The 19,901-nt window shown below is 47.1% G+C and overlaps 2 protein-coding genes across 2 annotated transcripts in view; one reads left to right on the top strand and one right to left on the bottom strand.

The window, feature by feature from the left end:
* Positions 1-8,936, bottom strand: part of LOC119450483 (glycogen [starch] synthase) — a 41,024-nt gene extending 32,088 nt beyond the window's left edge. The window contains exon 1 of the mRNA XM_037713942.2: positions 8,702-8,936. Coding sequence (XP_037569870.1) covers positions 8,702-8,831 — 130 coding nt within the window. The 5' untranslated portion in view covers positions 8,832-8,936. The remainder of the gene's footprint in view (positions 1-8,701) is intronic.
* Positions 8,937-9,322: 386 nt separating this feature from the next.
* Positions 9,323-19,901, top strand: part of LOC119450485 (twinkle mtDNA helicase) — a 35,886-nt gene continuing 25,307 nt past the window's right edge. Inside the window, exons 1-5 of the mRNA XM_037713946.2 lie at positions 9,323-9,624; positions 10,426-10,604; positions 14,772-15,023; positions 15,744-15,831; positions 17,419-17,560. Of these exons, the coding sequence (XP_037569874.1) occupies positions 10,466-10,604; positions 14,772-15,023; positions 15,744-15,831; positions 17,419-17,560 (621 nt within the window). The 5' untranslated portion in view covers positions 9,323-9,624; positions 10,426-10,465. The remainder of the gene's footprint in view (positions 9,625-10,425; positions 10,605-14,771; positions 15,024-15,743; positions 15,832-17,418; positions 17,561-19,901) is intronic.

Consider the following 19,901-nt stretch of genomic DNA (forward strand, 5'->3'; position numbering starts at 1 on the left):
GAGACCCCCTCGATATAACGAATTTCCCTCCGACCAACTAGAGATTTCGCCCCAAATTTTGTCATTTTTGCGCGAGCAGCAACCGGAAGCACCTTCTCCGCCGCGATGGAATGCGAAGCGAGCGCACGTGTGCGAGGCGGCCCTGCATCCCTCGACCCGGCGATCTTGCCGCCGCAGGCGTGACCTTTCCCCCTCCCTTCATTCAAATCTGATCCTGCCGCTTGCTGCAGCTGGCCTAGCACGCCCTAAGCCGGTACTCTCTCCTTTTCCAGCTGATGTTGCCGACGCGCTGGTACACGCTGTGGCACATCAGACTCGATGAGCGCGGACACACGCTGTCAAACGCTGGCGGCGTGTGGAAGCGCCGCTGGAGAAGCGAGCGAAGTGACCTTCGTGCTGTTGTCTATCGCTTCAACGCAAACTGAGCGCCGAGAACACACAGCACGCAGAAAGCTACGAGCCGCCGACGCACCTACACTGCTAGACTCTGCCCCAACGCAGATCGCTTTCAAGATACGGCCTACGGCCTGCGCGACCGCGCGCCGCCCCGCTATCCCTCCCCCCTCGCCGGTGCCTCGAGCGCAACGGAAGAAGGCGCGCTTCCTCCCTGCTTTTCTTGCGCGCGCGAGATTTAGACGCGGTCGTCGGCTCCCCTCGCACGTTTTCACTCGCACATACAGCATACGGCGCGCGGCGACTGCGTTATCGCCCTTGGACTTTAGGGTACCGCCACGCTAGCGTCAAAAACACGCAGCAAAAACGCGCGTCAGAAACGCGCGGCAACGCGTCATGCCGCGCGCGGCAAAAGCGGCATGAATCGGGGGTCTGCGTGCCGCGCGAAATGCGTTCTGCGGCAAATGCCGCGTGCCGCGAGATGAAGAACCAATCAAGAGCGACGAGGGTGACGTCACGGAGCCATCACAACTGGAACGCCGCCGGTCCGCGCCGGGTTTTCAATCGACGATCGTCGTCTCTCGCATGAAACAACGAGCGCTCGCGGTGTTGCTCGCCCGTTCGGAGAGCGCGGGAGATCTGAATGCCTGAACAGATCGCTCGTCTGCACCTCCGTTAGCAGCGCGACATCGTCCTTCAACGCAAAATAAACTCGATTCGCGCCGGCTTTGTTGTTGCTCTGTCCGTTCGCCATGGCAGCCATCTTTCAAGCGCTACGTCCGCTACGTCTGGTTACGTTTACGTGCGCCGCGTTTTTTTGCGGGCGTACGCGCGCATCCCTGGAAGAGATACGTTACGTACGGCGCATGCGCACTTCTCTCCCGCAGCCGCGCTGCGTACGTAGGCTCGTTACGTACGCCCAACTAAAAGTGTCTCTTGTTCGGAATGCCTGAACAGATCGCTCGTCTGCACCTCCGTTAGCAGCGCGACATCGTCCTTCAACGCAAAATAAACTCGATTCGCGCCGGCTTTGTTGTTGCTCTGTCCGTTCGCCATGGCAGCCATCTTTCAAGCGCTACGTCTGGTTACGTTTACGTGCGCCGCGTTTTTTTGCGGGCGTACGCGCGCATCCCTGGAAGAGATACGTTACGTACGGCGCATGCGCACTTCTCTCCCGCAGCCGCGCTGCGTACGTAGGCTCGTTACGTACGCCCAACTTATCGCGCTGCCGCGCGGCGAGACGCGCGTGCCACGGTGGCCTCGCGGCAAGGCGTTGACGCGCGGTAACTTGCCGCTCGCTGCATGACGCGCGCCTTTTATTGCGATAGCAATTATATGGACACTTCAACCGGATTTCTGCCGTCGGCGTCGCCGTGAGGTTCCGTATAGATAAAATCTTCACCGCGCGCCGTATGCCCGAGCTTCCGGGAAGCGTGCGGGGACGCGCGCTATCACGGAGAGCGAACGCACTCAATCTCCCTCGCGCAAGCAACGAAGCGGGAAGCCAGCGCCGGAGGGAGCGGGGAGAGGGGGGGGAGGGGGCATTTCTACTCTGCCAACAAACGCGCTCGTCGCTCGACCGCGCCGTCTCTTATCTCTCCCACGCGCAAGCAAGGAAGCAGGAAACCAGCGCCGGAGGGAGCGGGGGGGGGGGGGGGGGGGGGGGGGCACTTATACTCTGCCAACAACCGCGCTCGCCGCACCGTCTCTTATCTCCACACGGCTCTGGCCTTTATGCACTGTGCATTCGCCGCTCAGTTTCTGTTGAAGCGATAGACCGCACGTACCTTCGCCCGCTGCAGCGTACGGGCTTGCTGCCAGCGTTTTGTCAGTCGTCTGCAGTCGTTCAGTGTGATCTATTCATGTTTGTTTGTGGGCGCTCACACCACGCTTGTCCATTCAGTTAGTAATAGTCGGGCCACATTTTCCAACGCACGCTACACATGCAATGCTGCCCGGATCGGCAGTGCAGCACTACAGGTGTGTCCCTTCGCACGCGCTGCCCACGGGAAGCGCTTCTCATCAACACCACCGTTTCACACGCGCCTTCTCGTGGTCATCGAGTCTCTCTTCATGTCGGTCTACTTACGCCGCAGCACACCTGCTTACTTAATCAGCTCATGTTTACTACAATGCATATTGCTACCAAAGCCACTCACCTTACTTCGTATGACATTGCTGTGTTGCTATCGCATTCATTGCTTCGCCCTTAGGGCGAAACTGACATTTTTTTTTTTGCCGCTAGCGTGGCCGTACCCATATATACGGAATATCTATGAGCCAAAACCAATTTTAGGGCCACAACGCGTCATGGACACCACCTTTATATAGCAAATACGGATCTCAAGGGCCATACTTTTGCTGGCGGAAACCGAAAATACGTCATAGTTGTCGCCCCCGGCACTTTGGGCGGCATGCCATCGTCAAGCCACCAAGCCAAGCGACATGAAAAGTCAAAATGGCAGCTCGGGCCGGCGCGGGGTGGCAGTTCGCAACGTATGATGCGGGAACGGTCCCACAGTTGCGACGCAACAGCGGGGTTACCAATGCATTGAGTTCTATGGGAGCTGTGCCGGGACCGGTCGAAAACGACGTAACAGCCGGGAAAACGCAGCCCCCGGGAGCGTAACAGCGAGGTTCTACTGTAACACAATACGACGCCATCGTGACGCTCGCTCTTCGTTTCCGATGCCTCGCGCTTGTGCGAAACGACACGCTTCCACGCATCCGGTACCTGGTGTGACATTCCGAGGATGAGTGCTTCGACGGAAACGGAAAACGGGTGCGCATTACAATTGAGGGCGCGTTAGAATCGAGTAAATACGGTAAACGTTTATTTTTCGACTTTTCGTGCCGAACCTGCATATAACGAAATCCTCTTTATAACGAAGTTTTTCGGGAATTTGTCAATTTCGTTATATCCAGGTTTAACTGTAGCATTGTAGCAGTGTAGCGACGCACCGTACTGTCACTGCCAAAACGTGTCGCAAGGCGTTTATGCAAGCCGGGTTCCTTTCTCGCACTTCCCTCTGGACAAGTTGTGTTAGTATCTAGCGGTGCTGCCGCAAGGTATTTAGTCAATTGTCTGAATATATATGAAGCGGTTGCAATTTCACCCAGAAACGGAGAAATTTGAAAGGATTTTTGTTTTGTCATTAAAGAGTGGCATATACCGAGCGACCCGAGTTGAAGTCAATAAGGTTCATTGATGAACGACGTATACGCAATGGCACATACCCAGTGACCCAAGTTGGCATGAAAGAGGTTCATTAAAGAACAGCACACATCCAGTGACCCCAAGTTGGTACGTTGGTTGGTTTTGAACCCGGTTCACTGAGCACGGCAGTCAAATACTCTACCCATTAGACCATGAACTACCCAGTGACCCAAGTTGGCGGGAAAATGGTTAGAGACGCAGATAGATAGGTAGATACCAAAAAGTGCATAAAATATCCTAAGAATGCTAATCACATTTATACACACCACCACACCAGAAACAGTTTTCACAACTCCATAGGGTAGTGTCCTGGCATTACGGTTCAATTGTCGTGCTGCTAATGTTCACAGATGACATGAGCAGCATTTTTCTCGATGCACCCTGCAAGCATGTTTTCACCAGCCAGTTGGACATTTATTTCTCGTACACATACATTGCTGAATCTACAAGTGTCTACTTACATGTGCAGACAGAAAAAAAGGAAAAGTGCCTTGCACAACAACATTGCTAACATTGCCTAACAACATTATATTAAGACAAAGAAGAGCAGTGGCACACTGTGATCACCTACTGATCTACAAATAGTATCTGACATTGCATCACTTGCCTGCAGGTATGAAAATGTAGATAATCCAATAGGAAACTGGGACACAGGGTGTCCCAGCTATCATGCAGCATGATTTTAAAAAAGAGGAACGGCGTTACGCGAAGCCAACTTAGTGCGTACTGTTTCCAGTACAGTGGATTAGCCGCCAGCAATTTTTTCGTTACTGAGATTTAATTAATTAACTATAATTAATTATCTAACTCGAGAAGTACTGTCCTAATTATTAAAGTGTCAATGAGAAAGATGTAGAGCAACATGAAAAACTCCCGATACAGCTTTCCGTTGCTTAATACGTGCTACACAAATGTGTTTTTCCGAGTGTGAACAAAGCCCGCGAATACACGCAGAATTGCCGCACGACCGACCGCTCAAGGCACATTGCATGTATTCACGGGCTTCTTTCATGCTCGGAAAAACACTTTTATGCAGCACGTATTGAGCAATGGAAAGCTGTATCGGGAGTTTTTCATGTTGCTCTACAACATTCTCATTGACACTTTGATAATTAGGACAGTACTTATCGAGTTAGATAATTATTTACAATTAATTAATTAAATCTTAGTAACGAAAAAATTACTGGTGGCTAATCCACTGTACTGGAAACAATACGCACTAGGTTTGCTTCGCGTAACGCCCTTCCTCTTTTTTTAAATCGTGCTGCGTGATAGCTGGGGCACCCTGTATAATCTGCTCTGGGCGTGGCTTAGGGTTTCTTGCGTGCACAGGAGAATCCTAGAACAGTGGCCCGGTCAGTTCACGAGCAGGACCTACTGTCAACAACTACACAGTGCATTATATCTGCCACAACTGTGTCATCATCGCCACTGTTGCATGGCATTCCTGTCAGGCCGTGCTGGCAGGCCACGACGGAGCGGAGCATGCCGAGAAGACAACCACACTCTTTCAGAACCAAACTCCAAGTGTTTTATTTAGCACGCGCCACCTTGCTCATGCCTAGAGGGTACCACTGGTCAGCTGATATGTGGCGACCACTACACCTCCCCCCTCAAGTCACAAGTTCAAGCGGTCAGGTGGAACTACACGACGGCCGCTACGGCTGCACACAACACTATCACCAGCATAACGTGAAAGAGCAGGTGCTGCCGTCGGGAGGGGGTTGCTCAGGTCTTGCTGCAACTTGTATTGGGTGGTGAGGTTCAAGCAATGGGGTCCTTGACATTAGCACGAAGGAAACTAGATGTCTGCAATTTCATTGCAGTACTGTTTCATGCTCTGTTTCAACTACGAATGACATTGGACGCTGAACGCGGCTCAATACTGTGGCGCGCACCTGATCTGGCTGAATCCAGACCTCTTTGCCTACTTGCAGTGATGGCAGATCTCTGGCCCTATGACGTTGGTTGAAGTCCTCGGCAGTCTTTCTTGTAAGGTTCATCTCTAACTGCTTCCTCTTCCCTTACTGGCCAGTGTGGACGAAGCTGCTCGTCCGTCTTTGGGACTCGAGTTCTCAATCTCCTTCCCATAAGAAGTTGAGCAGGGCTAAAGCCACTCACGCCGGGTGTGTTCCTATAGCTGAGGAGGGCTTGGGGAGAATCTTTCGCCTTACGGAGGAGGTCTTTTACAGTGCGGATCATCCTTTCCACCTCCCCATTAGACTAAGGATAATGGGGCTACTGGTGATGTGGTCGAAGCCATAGGAAGCAGCAAATGCGACGAATTCGCGTGAACAGAAGGGTGAACCACTGTCGGACCTTACCTGTTGCAGTATGCTGTGTCGCGCAAACAGGCTCGTGAGCACATCAATGACCACTTGAGCTGTTATGCTTTTTAATGTCACCACCTCCGGGAACTGGGAATAATAGTCTACTGCCATTAAGAAGGTTTGGCCGTTAAGGTGAAACAAATCCAGGCCAAGATGTTCCTAGGGACGGCCAGGGAGGTTGGTAGGGAGGAGCGGTTCCACTGGATTCACTCGCGTGAGGGCGTATTTTTCATAACTGGCGACGAGTGAGGTGACCTGAGCGGCAATGCCCGGCCACCATACAGATTCACAAGCGAGGGCCTTTGTGCAGAAGCATCAAGACTGCTGGCCTCAGTGAGGAAGGGATAATGAGGTGAGTGCCCTTGAGAAGAAGGCCATCACAAACGGAAAGTTCATCCTTCACTGCTACATACTTTGATACGTGAGGAGGCATCTTTAGCTTGTTTGGCCAGTCGAACGAGATCAGCGCGCTGCATTCCCCATCACAGCTTTGGGCTTTCCTGATATCCTGTATGTTCACAGGCAGCACATCTGAAGTGGAAGCCGCAATTTCTCTAGCAAAAAGTTCCAGTGTCCACTGGATGCACCTTTGGAGGGGTGCGAGACAATGCATCAGCCATAGCCAACAATTTTCCGGGGACGTACATCATTTGAAACTGATAGGGCATTGTCTTTAGCATGAGTCATTGCACCCTCGGAGGAAGCACATCCAAGTTCCATCTTGCCAAACAATGACACGAGAGGAAGGCGATCAGTTTCTACAGTGAAGGTGATGCCTCTGATGAACTCGTCAAATCTCTAGATGGCCCACGCTGTAGCCAAGGCCTCTTTTTCCATTTGGCTGTACCTTTGTTCTGTGGTGGTCACTGACCTTGAGGCAAAGGCTACTGGCCTGCGTTCACCACCTGGTTGTGATTGCAACAGGACTGCTCCAAGTCCAAAAGAGCTAGCATCAGCCGAGACTGTTGTGGCATAAGATGGGTGGTACTTGGCCAAGCAGCAATCGGATGTCAGAAGTTCCTTGATTTTTGTGAATGCTGCTTCCTGTTTATGCTGCCAAGTCCATCCGGTATTCTTGTTTAGAAGGGTGCGTATCGATGCAGTGGTGTCTGAAACATGCGGTATAAACCTGGCAAGATGATTTACTATCCCGAGTAGACGTCTGACACCTGCAAGGTCTGTGGGAGGTGCCAATGCACGGACTGCTTCAATCTTGCCCGGATCTGGCTTGATGCCTTGTGCTGAGACAATAACACCCAGGAATGAAACTTCGGAGACTCCAAAGCAACACTTCTCTTGGTTTAAAGTGATGCCTGCAGTTGCAAGACGAGTAAACACTTGCTCAAGCCTTCTATCATGTTCCTGCTTGGTGCGTCCAAACACAAGAACATCATCAATCATATTGTAACATGGCGAAGAGGAGGAGATAGAAGAAGAGGGGTACGACGAGCTCAGTAGCAGCCAAGGCAACATTTCGGTGGCGACATCGTGGCGACCTCTCATCCATCCTTTTATTCATCTGTAAATAAACATCGATCATCCGTAACAATATTAACAACACCATCTTGACCTTCGAGAATCTGCGCCATTTGTTTTTGAAAATACTCCGGGGCAGACGTGATACCGAAGGGCAGTCGGCAGAAACAATAGCGACTGATAGGTGTGATGAAAGTTGTCAGTTCTTGAGTGTCCGCCGACAACTTGACTTGGTGAAAGCCTGCAGTAGCATCCAGCTTCGAAAAAAAAAAAAAAAAAAAAAAAAAAACGCCTGCATCGCCGAGGAGACCAAGGATTTGTTCAACAGTAGGCAGAATGTGATGCTCTCTGAGAACCACCGTTCAGAGACCGAAGTTTTTCAAAGGCACCCCACTTCTGACATCAGAAGGCCGTGCCTGCCAGCACGGCCTATCAGGCCGTGCTGGCAGGCCACGACGGTGCGGAGCAAGCGAGACGATAACCACTCTTTCAGAACCAAACTCCAAGTGTTGTATTTAGCACGCGCAACCTTGCTCACCACTGGACAGCTGATATGTGGCGACCACTACGTACAGCTACCACTTGATCTACGCGGGACGTCCCGTTACCAGTATGTACGCATACGAGAAATCATGTGCGCATGTCGAGACATCTCAACCACGGAGGATGGCCTAGCTGCACGCTGTCACATTACGCGGTCGTTCCGTGAAAATCAGAACCCTGCGCCCGAGTCACGAAACATATAAGCGACGACCTTCGGAGCGATCGGACGACCTTCAGGACATTGGCAGCAGTGACAGCTAGAGAGTGGGCGCGCGCGCCCATTGCCTCAAGTGCCTGTATCGTCTGGCGGATTTGCAAAACAAATACAAGCCGCCGGTGCATTGCCTGCGGACCCGATACGCACGGCCTGGAAGTGTACGTGTGCCGCGCGCGTATAATTCAAGATCGCAGGCGATACCCGTCATTGCTGTCGCTAAGACAGCATAAACTATGACCGAGAAACCGATCCTGAAGTTGACAACCGCGTGAGCCCGACACCTGACGCAATGGCGAAGCTTTCCGCTGAAGCTCGCGCATAATTAGTTGGCGCAGTCAAGTTCAGCACATTTGACAGGCAAACGAAACGAGCAATATACCAGCCGCATTCCGGCGCGCCTCATGCTACGTACGCCGCGCTAAACCGCGGCGTTGGTTTTGGACAGTGCTACGTGCAATTAATAACAAGCCGGCCGTGCCCCTTGCACCCCAAAAATGTGGACTGGCCAGCCGGCGGTGGGCTCACCTTTATTGACGACTTCCCACGCTATTTCGAATACCCATCGGTTCTCGGCCTCGGCGCTGGCACCTCGGTCGAGCGCGATGTCTTCGGTGCCTTCTAGCCGGTAGAATCGGCGAGAGATGCGGGAAGCCATCGCCGAGATGCTTTTTGAAGGCTCCCCCGGCTCACCGCTGTGACCTTCCCACTTGCAAGTGACCGGCCGCGGCGGCTGCCGCTGCTGCTGCTGAACGCACGAAGAAAAGAGGAAAGGATGGCCCCAATGTCCCGCCCACTCATGGCACGAGTGCTTGGTTTCAGTTTTGTTTTCGAACTGGGCCTCTTTTCCGCACCTGCAAACGCTCGGGAAAACAAACCTTGAAAGACACCGTACTCCCTAGTGTAAGCGGTTTATATCGCGTTTTTTTAATAAAATAAGGCGAATGTGATGAGGAAAAAATACAAAGATTCGCACGGGCTTGCGCTTGTAGGTGAGTGCCCTCCGTTTCTTTGATCGTAAACTTTGTAAATCTACGCGTTTTTGATTACTTGTACAATGTTAAAGCCATATATATGCTCAAATTTACTTTGCGTTTTAGGTTAGACGTGGGCGATGTGCCAGTCGTAGGAGCTGTGACTGTGCGCGATGAAGTTGGCGCGATCAGCGTCCGCATGCTAGCAACTATCGCAAGCACATGGCGAGCGTTGAGCGCGTTTGAGCTTGTTTCTGCACGTCGCAATTGCATGAATTCGGCGCGCGTGCATCGGCGCGCGCTTTTTCCGCACCGCGGAATAATTGAACCAAGCGAAGTGAGTCTGCGGCTCACTTGCGCGGATTTCTTTATCATTGGTGTACTTTTGGGCAACGTAATGCATTGAAAAGCGACGAGTCAAGCGAGAACCGACCTTCTCCACTGCTTTGTTTACACTTGTTGCCTCCCATCGTCAAGGTGTGTAAAAACAGCAAAGACGTGCTTGCCACTAATTGGTCGCTTTAATTAAAGCCTCAGTCGTGAATTTTTGACATATGCGTGTAGTTAAGTGTAAAGTTTTAAGTGTCAAATATGCTGATATCTGGTAGAGATCCTCGCAACCGATCTTTTCTGCCGCCTTCCTTGAAAATGTGGTTGAACAGCTGATGGGGTTTCTAGCGAGTAATGTAGCCAACGGTACTTTGCACTCAGCGACTGCACCCAGAGATGCGCCTCCTTTTTCTTCTATTTATTGTCGCATTATGTGAGAACTATATGCTGGCAACGATATCTGCAATGTAGTGCAACAATTAAAATAATCTAGCGGTTGTAGAAGCAGCCCTGTGGTAAAATATATTTGATTGATGCAGCCTTTTAGAATTGCGTAGACCGCACGCAAGTTTGTAGTTTATATTAGGATTCAGATTAATTTCCTTCTTCAGACTCTACCATTCAGTCGTTGCCTCAAAACATGGCTCGTACTCACAGGGGGGATTGGCCACATTAGATTGTTTGAAATGTGCGTCTAACAAAACACAAAATGGGAGAAAGGCAAACATTTAACACAAAGCAATATTCAACTCAATGCCAACCATTCAGTAAAAAAAAAAAGCTACTTTCTCTTCGCTCTCAAACACGTGCTGGCGCGCAGGCCGGCACTGCAAGTCCATATGCAGAGAATCCATTGCAGTCATGACCAGCGACTCAGAGCTGTCACTCTGCATGTCCTTCATTATGACGCATCCTCACTGTGCCTTTTTGCCTGTTTGTCTTATAAAGGGCTTAATAGCGGAAGAAAACCTGGCAGGCATGCTGAGACATGGCCGGCAAGTTAATGCGGTATTCCTATCTTTTGACGAAGTGTCCTGATACCAGGTCTGCCGAAATGGCAGGCTTGACTTCTGGCATCTGTGGACTGTCCTATGGGCGCTACAACTACATCATGAAACAACTGCATGGTAAGGCAGTCTTCATAAGCATGTTGAAATAGATTTATGCACAGATTTTCTGTATCCTTATTTTATTTTTTTTAACGCTTTAATATGGTGAATTGCAGCATAATAAACTTCTGGAGTGTTTTGTATTAGTGGATATTGTGTTGTACTGCTAAGCATAGTGTGAGTTTGACCTCAGTCACGGCAGCCACATTCTGATGGGGCCAAAATGAAAATACGTTTTTGTACCGTGAGTGCATGTTACAAGAACCTCAGGTGGTCAAAATTAATCCGGAGCCCTCCCCTACAGCAACCTTCATAACCCACTGTGCAGTTTTGGGACGTTGCATCTCATAATTTAATTTAATTTTAAAAATTGCGGAAGAATCCACTCATGGATGAATGTCGACATTAATGTGATTACCATTGAAGCAATGCAGTAACACACCCTTATAAGTGGTATTCAAAACTGTATGACGTCTTTCTGGCTCCCACAATCGCGTCTGGCACATTCAACCAACAAAAGCATAGCCTTTAGGACCCAGCATTCGAAATCTAGAGGGCTCCACCCTATAAGCCATGGATTTGAACACCACCTATTGCCACTGCCAAAGTGCGTCACACATGCAGCTGTGATCCTCTCTCGCGCATGATGATGATCGATGATGTACTGTAGCTACGACCTTCGCATCGCGCAGGCATTTTCAAATGCCCTAGCCATTGAAACTTAATAAAGAAAAGACAAAGAAAATTTTTAAATTCACCGACGATTACTGTACTCCTCAATGCAAAATTTGAGCGCAGCTGTATATGTGTTTTCATTTGGCGATATATTGGCTGGCGTAGACAATCTGTCTTGTGCGGCAGGTTGCAAACAGAGTGAAGTGTGGTATGACTCCCTCACTAATCTGGAGATTGTGAGAGCCAGTGCGTGGGTGATGCGTAGGCACGATTCACAGGAGCGGCTGTCGACAGACCTCCGAGACGAAGTGGACTACTCCGACGCCATCTCGTAGTGATCGTTGCCGCACTGCGCTTCTCACGCTTTCGCCATACCCTCCTCCACTTTTGGCCTCATGGTTCCGTTGCACCCCCCTCTCAGCTTTCTTCCTCGCGCCTCTTCGCTCTCGCCGCTTTTTTCATCCCCCGCTGCGCTCCGTGTTCGCTCTAATCTTTTGCTGTGCTCTCGTTCGCGCGGTTACGAGGTAGGGCACCGACGCTCGCTGCAGGAAAGGCCGCCTAAAAGCTGCGCTTTAAAAAGGAGAGAAAGAAACTTACAGAAGACTTAATCTTACACTGATTGTCAGCAGCCGACAGTGACATCACCCCAATCAGTCACAGAAATATCACTCATCTCGTCGCGCTCTACCATTTGGCCAACCTTCGTTACGCGGACCACCTCAAAGACCTCTGCATCTGTGGCTTCTGCAAATCTCAGTGCTAGTGGCAATGTGGTGCCCTCTATTCACTCCGGATATGTTGTGCCATCTAGCAACACCCCGCCGTAAGTTCTCACATGATGAATGTCTGAATATGTACGACGCGAGTTCCATTCCCCCCCACCAACGAAGAAATTTCAAGAAATTTTCTTGTCATTGAAGAGCGGCACATACCTGGTGATGCATACTACCCAAGTTGGTGTCAAAGAGTCTCATTGAAATGTGGCACATACCCAGTGGTACATACCCAGTGCACTGAGTTGGCATCAAAGAGGTTAGTCCAATCTTAATAAAGAGCAGCACATACCCACACAGTGACCCAAGTTTATCCACCGGTTGGTTCTGAACACGGTTTCCTCAGCACAGAAGCCCCATGCTCTACCCATTAGACCATGGACTATCCTAAAAATGCTAATCGCATTAAAAAACTGTTACCACGTTACATTAAGCCAAGTCTTGCACCAAGGGCCAAGTCTTGCACCAAGGAACCGAGTTCTCACTGTTGACTCCAAAGTCAACAGTGAGAACTGTTGACTCCTCTTTTCAAAATTTTCTTCGGCTGTTGGCATAGTTACCAGATTGAGACTTGTGCTCCCTGCAAAAGTTTAAGTTATACTCTACAATTTCCTGGTATTTTCACCGCTTCAGTATTGTCATCTTGTTTGGGCGACGACTGGTATTGAAAACACGTCTAGGTTGCAACTGCTTTAATAAAAAAGGCCATACAATATATAGCTAATGTACCTTATAATCAGCCCTCCAGAGAGTTGTTTTTACAGTGTAAATATTTGTCCTATGCCAACAGTTATATAACAACATATTACTGTGACAGTCATAACGTAACTCGCCAAACAGTATATAAATGAGTTTATACCAAATAGCAGAAAAAAAGAGCTGTGGAACTTGTGAACCCCGCAAGCTATTTCAAACAATCTTTATCCTATACCATTTCGATATTAGTGAATAAGTTGCATCAAGAATATTTTGACCCATTTTGTCACTCTGACAAAGAAATGAACTTTTTTTTATCGCATCAGTGTATGTGATATGTATGTTCCCCCTATATTTGTCCTACCAAATAAGCAGCAGTTTTTGAACATGTTTAAGAATTAACAGTGTACCTGTAAAGTGCTGTTACTTGCGTCATGTGTATCACTTGTTTTCTATTAAATGCACAGAACATACGTTAAGTTTGCTATGCCATGTGCTGTAGGGACCTTTGTAAAGTTGTTCTCATGGCTTTTAGTCCCGTGTCCTTCTAATAAAAAGGAGATAAAAGGATTGATTTGAGTTCTTTATTGATTGATTGATCATCTTCCTCACTAGTAACTGATATTGTGTCTCTATTCTGACTGAAACCCTACTAGTTTAACACAAACCTTAAGATGCACTGGGAGTTAGTGTCACGGAGTGGTTTGTGCTGAAATGTGAAGATGTTGCTAGGTGGTGAAGATTGGAACAGCATTCATCTTGCTCTCGAACTGGTGTCAACCTTGGCTGCAATACTATACAAGTTTGTTAATATTAATCTCCCTGATAATATTGTGGTGTAAAAGAAAAAGCCAAGAGATTTCTAGAAGGCTCATTCAACATTCTAAATTGAATCAGTGTCTTTCTTTATTGTCTTCGTAAGGTCGAATAAGCAATGCATGCATCCCACCCAAAGTATAATTACTTTTTTTTACTGTTAGACATATTGTGCACAATAAAACCATGCACAACATGCAATTAAACTCAAGTTTAAACCATGTATAACACACATTAATCAGTGCAGCTTATGTTGCATTGCTATCATGTGTACTACTTGTCATGCCAGTTGGAGGATGAAGCAGTTGGTCTGTGCATAATTTCTTGTATTGCCTCCTCGTTTACTAATAATATCAAGCGGCACTAAAGTTTAGTTTCTGTAGAAGGGTAACCACTATATGCTTTTATTTATAGACAATAGTCTTTCTTGGGCTACCTAAACGCGAAAAACTTTGTCGCTCGATTCAACTGCCCGGCCAAAACCAATCAAGCTACTAGCACTGGTGGCACAGGGTCAAACACGCCAACATTATACAGCGCAAAGGAAACCTCAGGCCTATTTGAGGCAAAATATATGTACACCCGTGAGCAAAAGTATACGGACCACAGGGTCACCGAAAAAACTGAATTTCTTCGTAATTAACACGCATAAACTGAAATTGACGAGTACCCTGGAAAGTTCGCAATGCCAAGTTTGGACAGCAGTCCTCAATTTCAAGTTTCATTCACAGGCAGTTGAAAAAAATCGTCATTTTCGCGCAATCCCTGGTCCGGATACTTTTGCTCACGGGTGCACATAACTGTGATCTGCAGCATTCATTTAATTAAGAATGCACATTAGACTGGTAGTATTAGTAAATGAAAAATCAACGCGTTAGAAATGGTGTCAAAGAGACGCTACGTGTTAAAAACAATCCGACTAAAGCCGTGGCTCTGTAGCCGGCTTTAAGCCAACAGTAATAAAAGGTCCCAACAGATGGCGTGAGAGCATGGCGAATGCAGGAAATTTGAATTGAATTCAGCAAAACTCCCATTGCATCCATTATGGGAGGAGTGAGGGGAGGGGAAGAGCATGAAGGGTGGGAGGGGGGTAGAAGAGAGGGTGTTAAATATCAAGGGCGGCAGAAGACTATCGTCTTTCGATGTCATTTGCAGTGAAGCAAGCAGATATGCGGCCATTTTTTTATAGCACTGCTACTAGTAAAGCTTCTTTTTTTTATTTCAGGTTTGCAAAGGTACTCTCTGGCACTCCCGAAAAGCTTCATGCAAAGGCGGGCCATGGCAACAATGCTTAGCACGAGTGATGTTGCTCCTGTGACTGTGTCAAAGATCAAGAAGGTCCTGAAAGACAATTCAGTTGGATTTGAAGAGGGATACACCTGCCTAAAGATTACGTGCCCCATTTGTAAGCCTGATCCTGCTAGCACTGAGGCTCAGAAGAGCTTGCCTCCGACAGCTTTTATCAACATCAGAACAGGTATAGTATCGACCGCATGCACAGGCAACCTGCAGGCGCATTGCTTGCAGAAATACCTGCACCACATTACATTTACTGCATGCCTAATGCTTGTCTTTCGTGTTCTACATTGCTTGGTGTTTTGGGCTCTTGTGGTGGTTTGTTTGTTTGGGTGTTCATACGCAGAAATGCAAGAACAGAGCAAAATAAAACATTGCTAACCAGTGGCAGTGGGAAACAGAAACTCACACCACGGGGACCAGGTGTAACCGAGTGTTCCAATATGCTAACCACTATGCCATTCTGACATCTTGCTAAAAAGTGAGCTGAAAATGCAGAATGCTAAGTATGGCCTGCACTTGTAGACAGCCTGCAATAATTTTGGTCACAAACTTCTTATTCTAAGTGTACTAATGACAAGGAAAGATCTCATCCACTGAGATCTTTACTGCAAAGCTACAAAGGGACTCCTGTGCCAAGGAATTTGCTGTGCGAATTAATACGGCATGCAGACATGCACGCAGAACAAGGTTTTATCTTGTGTACACGCCTGTGTGACTTGTTTATTTAAGCACAGTGAATTCATTTCCTGTAGATACACCAATTATCCAAATAAAATACTAATAAATGAACCATTTTCGTAGGATACTAATTTTCACATTCATGCATATTTTCATTTGTTAACGTATTCCCTGGGTACCTAAATTAAATATTCCTTTGTTTCTATGTTGTTCCACTTAGGCCTGTTCACATGCTATAACTGCCACGTAGTGACCAGCTGGCGGAATCTTCAAGACTGCTTTGCAATTGAGAAAACTGCAGAGCTCAGGTTAGTAGTTGTAGCAAACAACTTTGTTGCCCTTGCTTAAGGGCCTCCTCATCAGGTCTTGGCTTTGCAAACAGACAAACGTGATGTGTAGATAGCGTAGTGTTGGTTGCGTGCGCAAAGTATTATACCAATGTGTGCCGCCGCCGAAAGCCAAAAATTCAAACAGGCTCGCCCTTTTCGGAGGAGCTGCTCTCCCTGCCTGCAGAGATGATGTTGAAAACGCAGGGCACGTCCATGTCAAAGGCTTCGTGCTTGCAGAGCACAAATATACTCAGCAGCATCACAAACAATGCACAGATTCCCATAAAACTCAGAGCACCAAAACCTGCCTATGGATAAGTGCCAAACAGGAGAAGGAAGCAAAAAAAAAAAAAAAAAAAAAAAATGGAACAGAAACACACGGAGAGAAGGAAGTATTTTAGTTACGTAAGTATAACAGCCCTGCTAGTGAGCCTTTGCTGTGGGGAGAGTGCTCACCTCCTTGCACCATGACGTCGTAATATTCCATTTGCTTCTGTCTCGGCTACTACCAAAGCATTTTAGAAAAATCGTGCAGTGGAATGCCCCCTGGATGTTGCTTTATAACTTCTCCTGTGCTATAACCAAAATTTCCAGTGGGACCTGAAAATTTCTTCCTTTCACTGGATTTCAGTATGCAGGCACCCAGTAGCCAGTTTTAATTGTTATAGCCAATAGTGTGGCATGGGAACATTGTAGTAAACGGTTTGTTACCATAGAACATACACACAAGTTCACAGTGCAGCAGCTGCTCATTGTTAGATGCCAGTTGTTAAAACCAGTAATGCTGTATGTGGGTCCGACTGTACTTCTTTCTGTCTAATTAAAACGTCTGAATGTTTGTCCCCTCTGTTTTTTTTTTTTTTTTTTTTTTGTGCAACCAGGTTATAACAATTATCGGTTATAACAATTGGATTTCCTTGGCACTTATATTGTTTTAGTGGGTTGAACGGCACACATGGCTCTATGGGAACTAAATGGAAGTGGCATTTTAGAACGCAAGAGTCAAGAAAATGTAACAAACCGAAATGTACCAATGAGGTAACATAATCATAAAGTTTACCACAGGAGCAAATTAGATAGCCCGCAGAATTGGCATTGTCCCATTTTGTTCAGTGTGAGTGGCCAGCGACAGATACACACAACCAGTGTTTCGTTTTTCTGTCTTTGTCGTCTGTTCTTTTCCACTTCAGAGAGTGACGCCATATCAGGGCAACTGAGGATACATTTCTGTTACTTGATAATAATGAGCTGTAGCATAATACACACATGACAAGGACAGAAGTTGATGAAAGACACATTTGCTAGTTTTTATCACATATAAGTAAATTCTGCTTTAGTGTGTTAACAAATGTGTGGCAGTGTCACAGCCAGCTATAAATTGAGCCCCATTAACATACTTTTTGTTTCAAGACTAATACAGGAACTGTAATATACCACACAAAATTTAAGCAGAAATGGCATGAGCTCTAACTGGGGTGAGGGGGGGGAAGGGGGATTAGTGTTTGCAAAGTCAAGCTTGTGTTCTGTGCTCAAACTTGCTGTCTCTTCACTCTGTGCTCTGCTCAGGGAACAGCTAGCAACTGACTGCCACGCCTTTCCTAATAAGCAGGAAGTGATTGACGTACACTCCCTCTACGAGTCTTCTACACGGCTAGCTGACGCTGAATCTTCGCTGTTGCAGCATATAATTAGCAGGTTTGGTTTGCAGGTACGTTCTCTCAAGGATTAACCTCTTGCACCATACCTACTCAGTTGTGTCTGCTCTCTTAGACCTGCTTAAGCTGCAGTTATGGGATAAGGCATACTTGCTAAGTTAGTGTGTAATTAGTTATGTCGGCTATGGGGCCTTGCTTTTTTGGCAATAGCTGTTACGGGCTCTCGGCTCGCTTGCATTTGTGCAGCATTATCCGTGTCTGCTGTAACATACATGTGGATCTCCAGTGATGAGGAGTATTGTTTGGGAGCACATGATTTATGATGGATATGAAAAAGTAACTGCTCAGCATAATATGAAGGTAGCAGGAGGCCTGCCTGGGTTGGTGTGCCTTCAAATACCTGGGATGGCAAGGAAATTGCGTGTTCCCTGTGCTGGCCTCAAGCAGCTGACATTGATCCATCTGGCTGCCTTATACAAACGGCTCTCTACATGCATATACACACAGATAGATCCATCACTTTATGCACCTTGGTGTTGGCCTTTATGATCCTGAAACCATAGGTACCTCTTGTCAATTCAAGTTGGACTACAGGTTGTCTTCAGCAGCTGCTAAACTAGTTATTGGCAAGTGTAGTCTATTATTCTAAGGCTATACTCAGTTGTCTTTTTTTTTTTTTTTTTGAGTTGCAGCCTACTTTCATGACTGACAGATTATTCTTATACCATGTCTTTACCGCAGCTGCACACGTGCAGCTGTTGTCCAAAGCTCTTTCAGAGCATGCAGATGTTCTCTTATTATGCATACATGGAAAAAAAACCAACGCTTTCACTGCACTCATGAGTCATGAGTAACAGAGTAGCACAGCAGCATTTTGCCACTGTAGTCATGGTTCACTTGTGCTAATCTTTTTTCTGCAATGGTATAGTGACTTCAAAATGGCATTCATTAGCGAAGTGTGTCTGTTATTATTTCTTAGAGCAACTTCGAAGTAATTCTTTTTTAAATAATCTATAATTTTGTTCCCTCTCATTGCACATCCTTTAACATTGGTAACAGCTGTGCAAGGGTGAAGCATTGTTTTTCCCAAGATCAGTTATATTAGTGGTCTTTGAAAATTAAAACTTCACAATTCATTTGAATATAAATGCAGCTGTCTGCCGTTTAATCAACCCTGACTGGACCAATGAAATTGATTGAATTATCCGGCGATTCAGATTATGCAAGATGCAGAAGAAATGCCAAAACACGCCGATGATTATTTGGCAGTACTTGCCCGATTCTAACTTGCCCCTGAATCAAATGGGTGCCTACTTTCTATTTGTACAAAATTAAAAAAAACAACGTAGAAATGACAGTAAAGCTTCTAAACAAAGTAGAAATCTAACGTGCATCTGATTTTTTGCAGGAAAATGGGGAAAGGTCTAATAGGGTTCGCAGTGGCAGCCAGTTTTGTCAAGTCAGCTTCGCCGCAGTTGGTAAAGTTAGCCTCGCCGCAATACAGTAGTGTTATGTTGTAAAGTATAAACGTTGCGAATGCAGTTTTAGTTTTGTATCTGAATGGCACTGCACGGGTAATTTTCGGACAAATTGCACGGGTAATTTTCGGACAAATTATCTTGGGGGGTGGGGAGTAAACATACCATATTTACTCATTTCTAACACGGCCTCGATTGTAATGCACACCCGTTTTCCATGACCAAAAAAAAAAATCCTTTACAGTACCGCGCACTTCATGCTTTCAAACAGACATTTACTCCCGATGTACTGAAGTTGCGATCAATAAAAAAAAGTCACAGTTTTGCCCGAAAGGCATCGAATGCGACAGCAAATTTGTAGACCGCTATACGAAGTAAGGATAGCAGTTTTATTGGCCGTATAAACTTGCAAACATTCGCTTACTAAATAAATTAACAAGCACGGTGTCATGCGTGCACAAGCAAACGAACACATCTCGCTCTTTCACCGCGGAAACTCGTTGTCAAAACACTGGAGTGACGAAGTGCGGCTAGCGAATTGACCTTTGTGCTAGCATGCCTCTCGCTCTAACGCCACCTATAAGCGGCGAAAACACGGCGCGTGGCGGACTTTCCCCGTTGCAGATCGCTTTCAAGATAGGGCCAAGACGATCGTATCGCCGAAGTGGATCGTTGCAGAATATGTCCTGCTTCAGTCCACTGAAACCCTTCCGCGTTGCTTTGCTGTTGAAAATCCTCTCCTTCTGTTTGTGCCAGTCCCGCATGCAAGTTTTGGATTCTCCAAACGCTCGTGATGCGGCCCAATTTCCGTCTGTCTCCGCACACGTAATCACTTTCCTTTTAAATGCGACATGATGAACTCAGCACTTCATGCTGATAGAGCAGATGCAGAAAACCGGAACAAAGACAGTAGACT

The sequence above is a fragment of the Dermacentor silvarum genome, chromosome 4, assembly GCF_013339745.2.
Source record: "Dermacentor silvarum isolate Dsil-2018 chromosome 4, BIME_Dsil_1.4, whole genome shotgun sequence".
NCBI lineage: Eukaryota > Metazoa > Arthropoda > Arachnida > Ixodida > Ixodidae > Dermacentor > Dermacentor silvarum.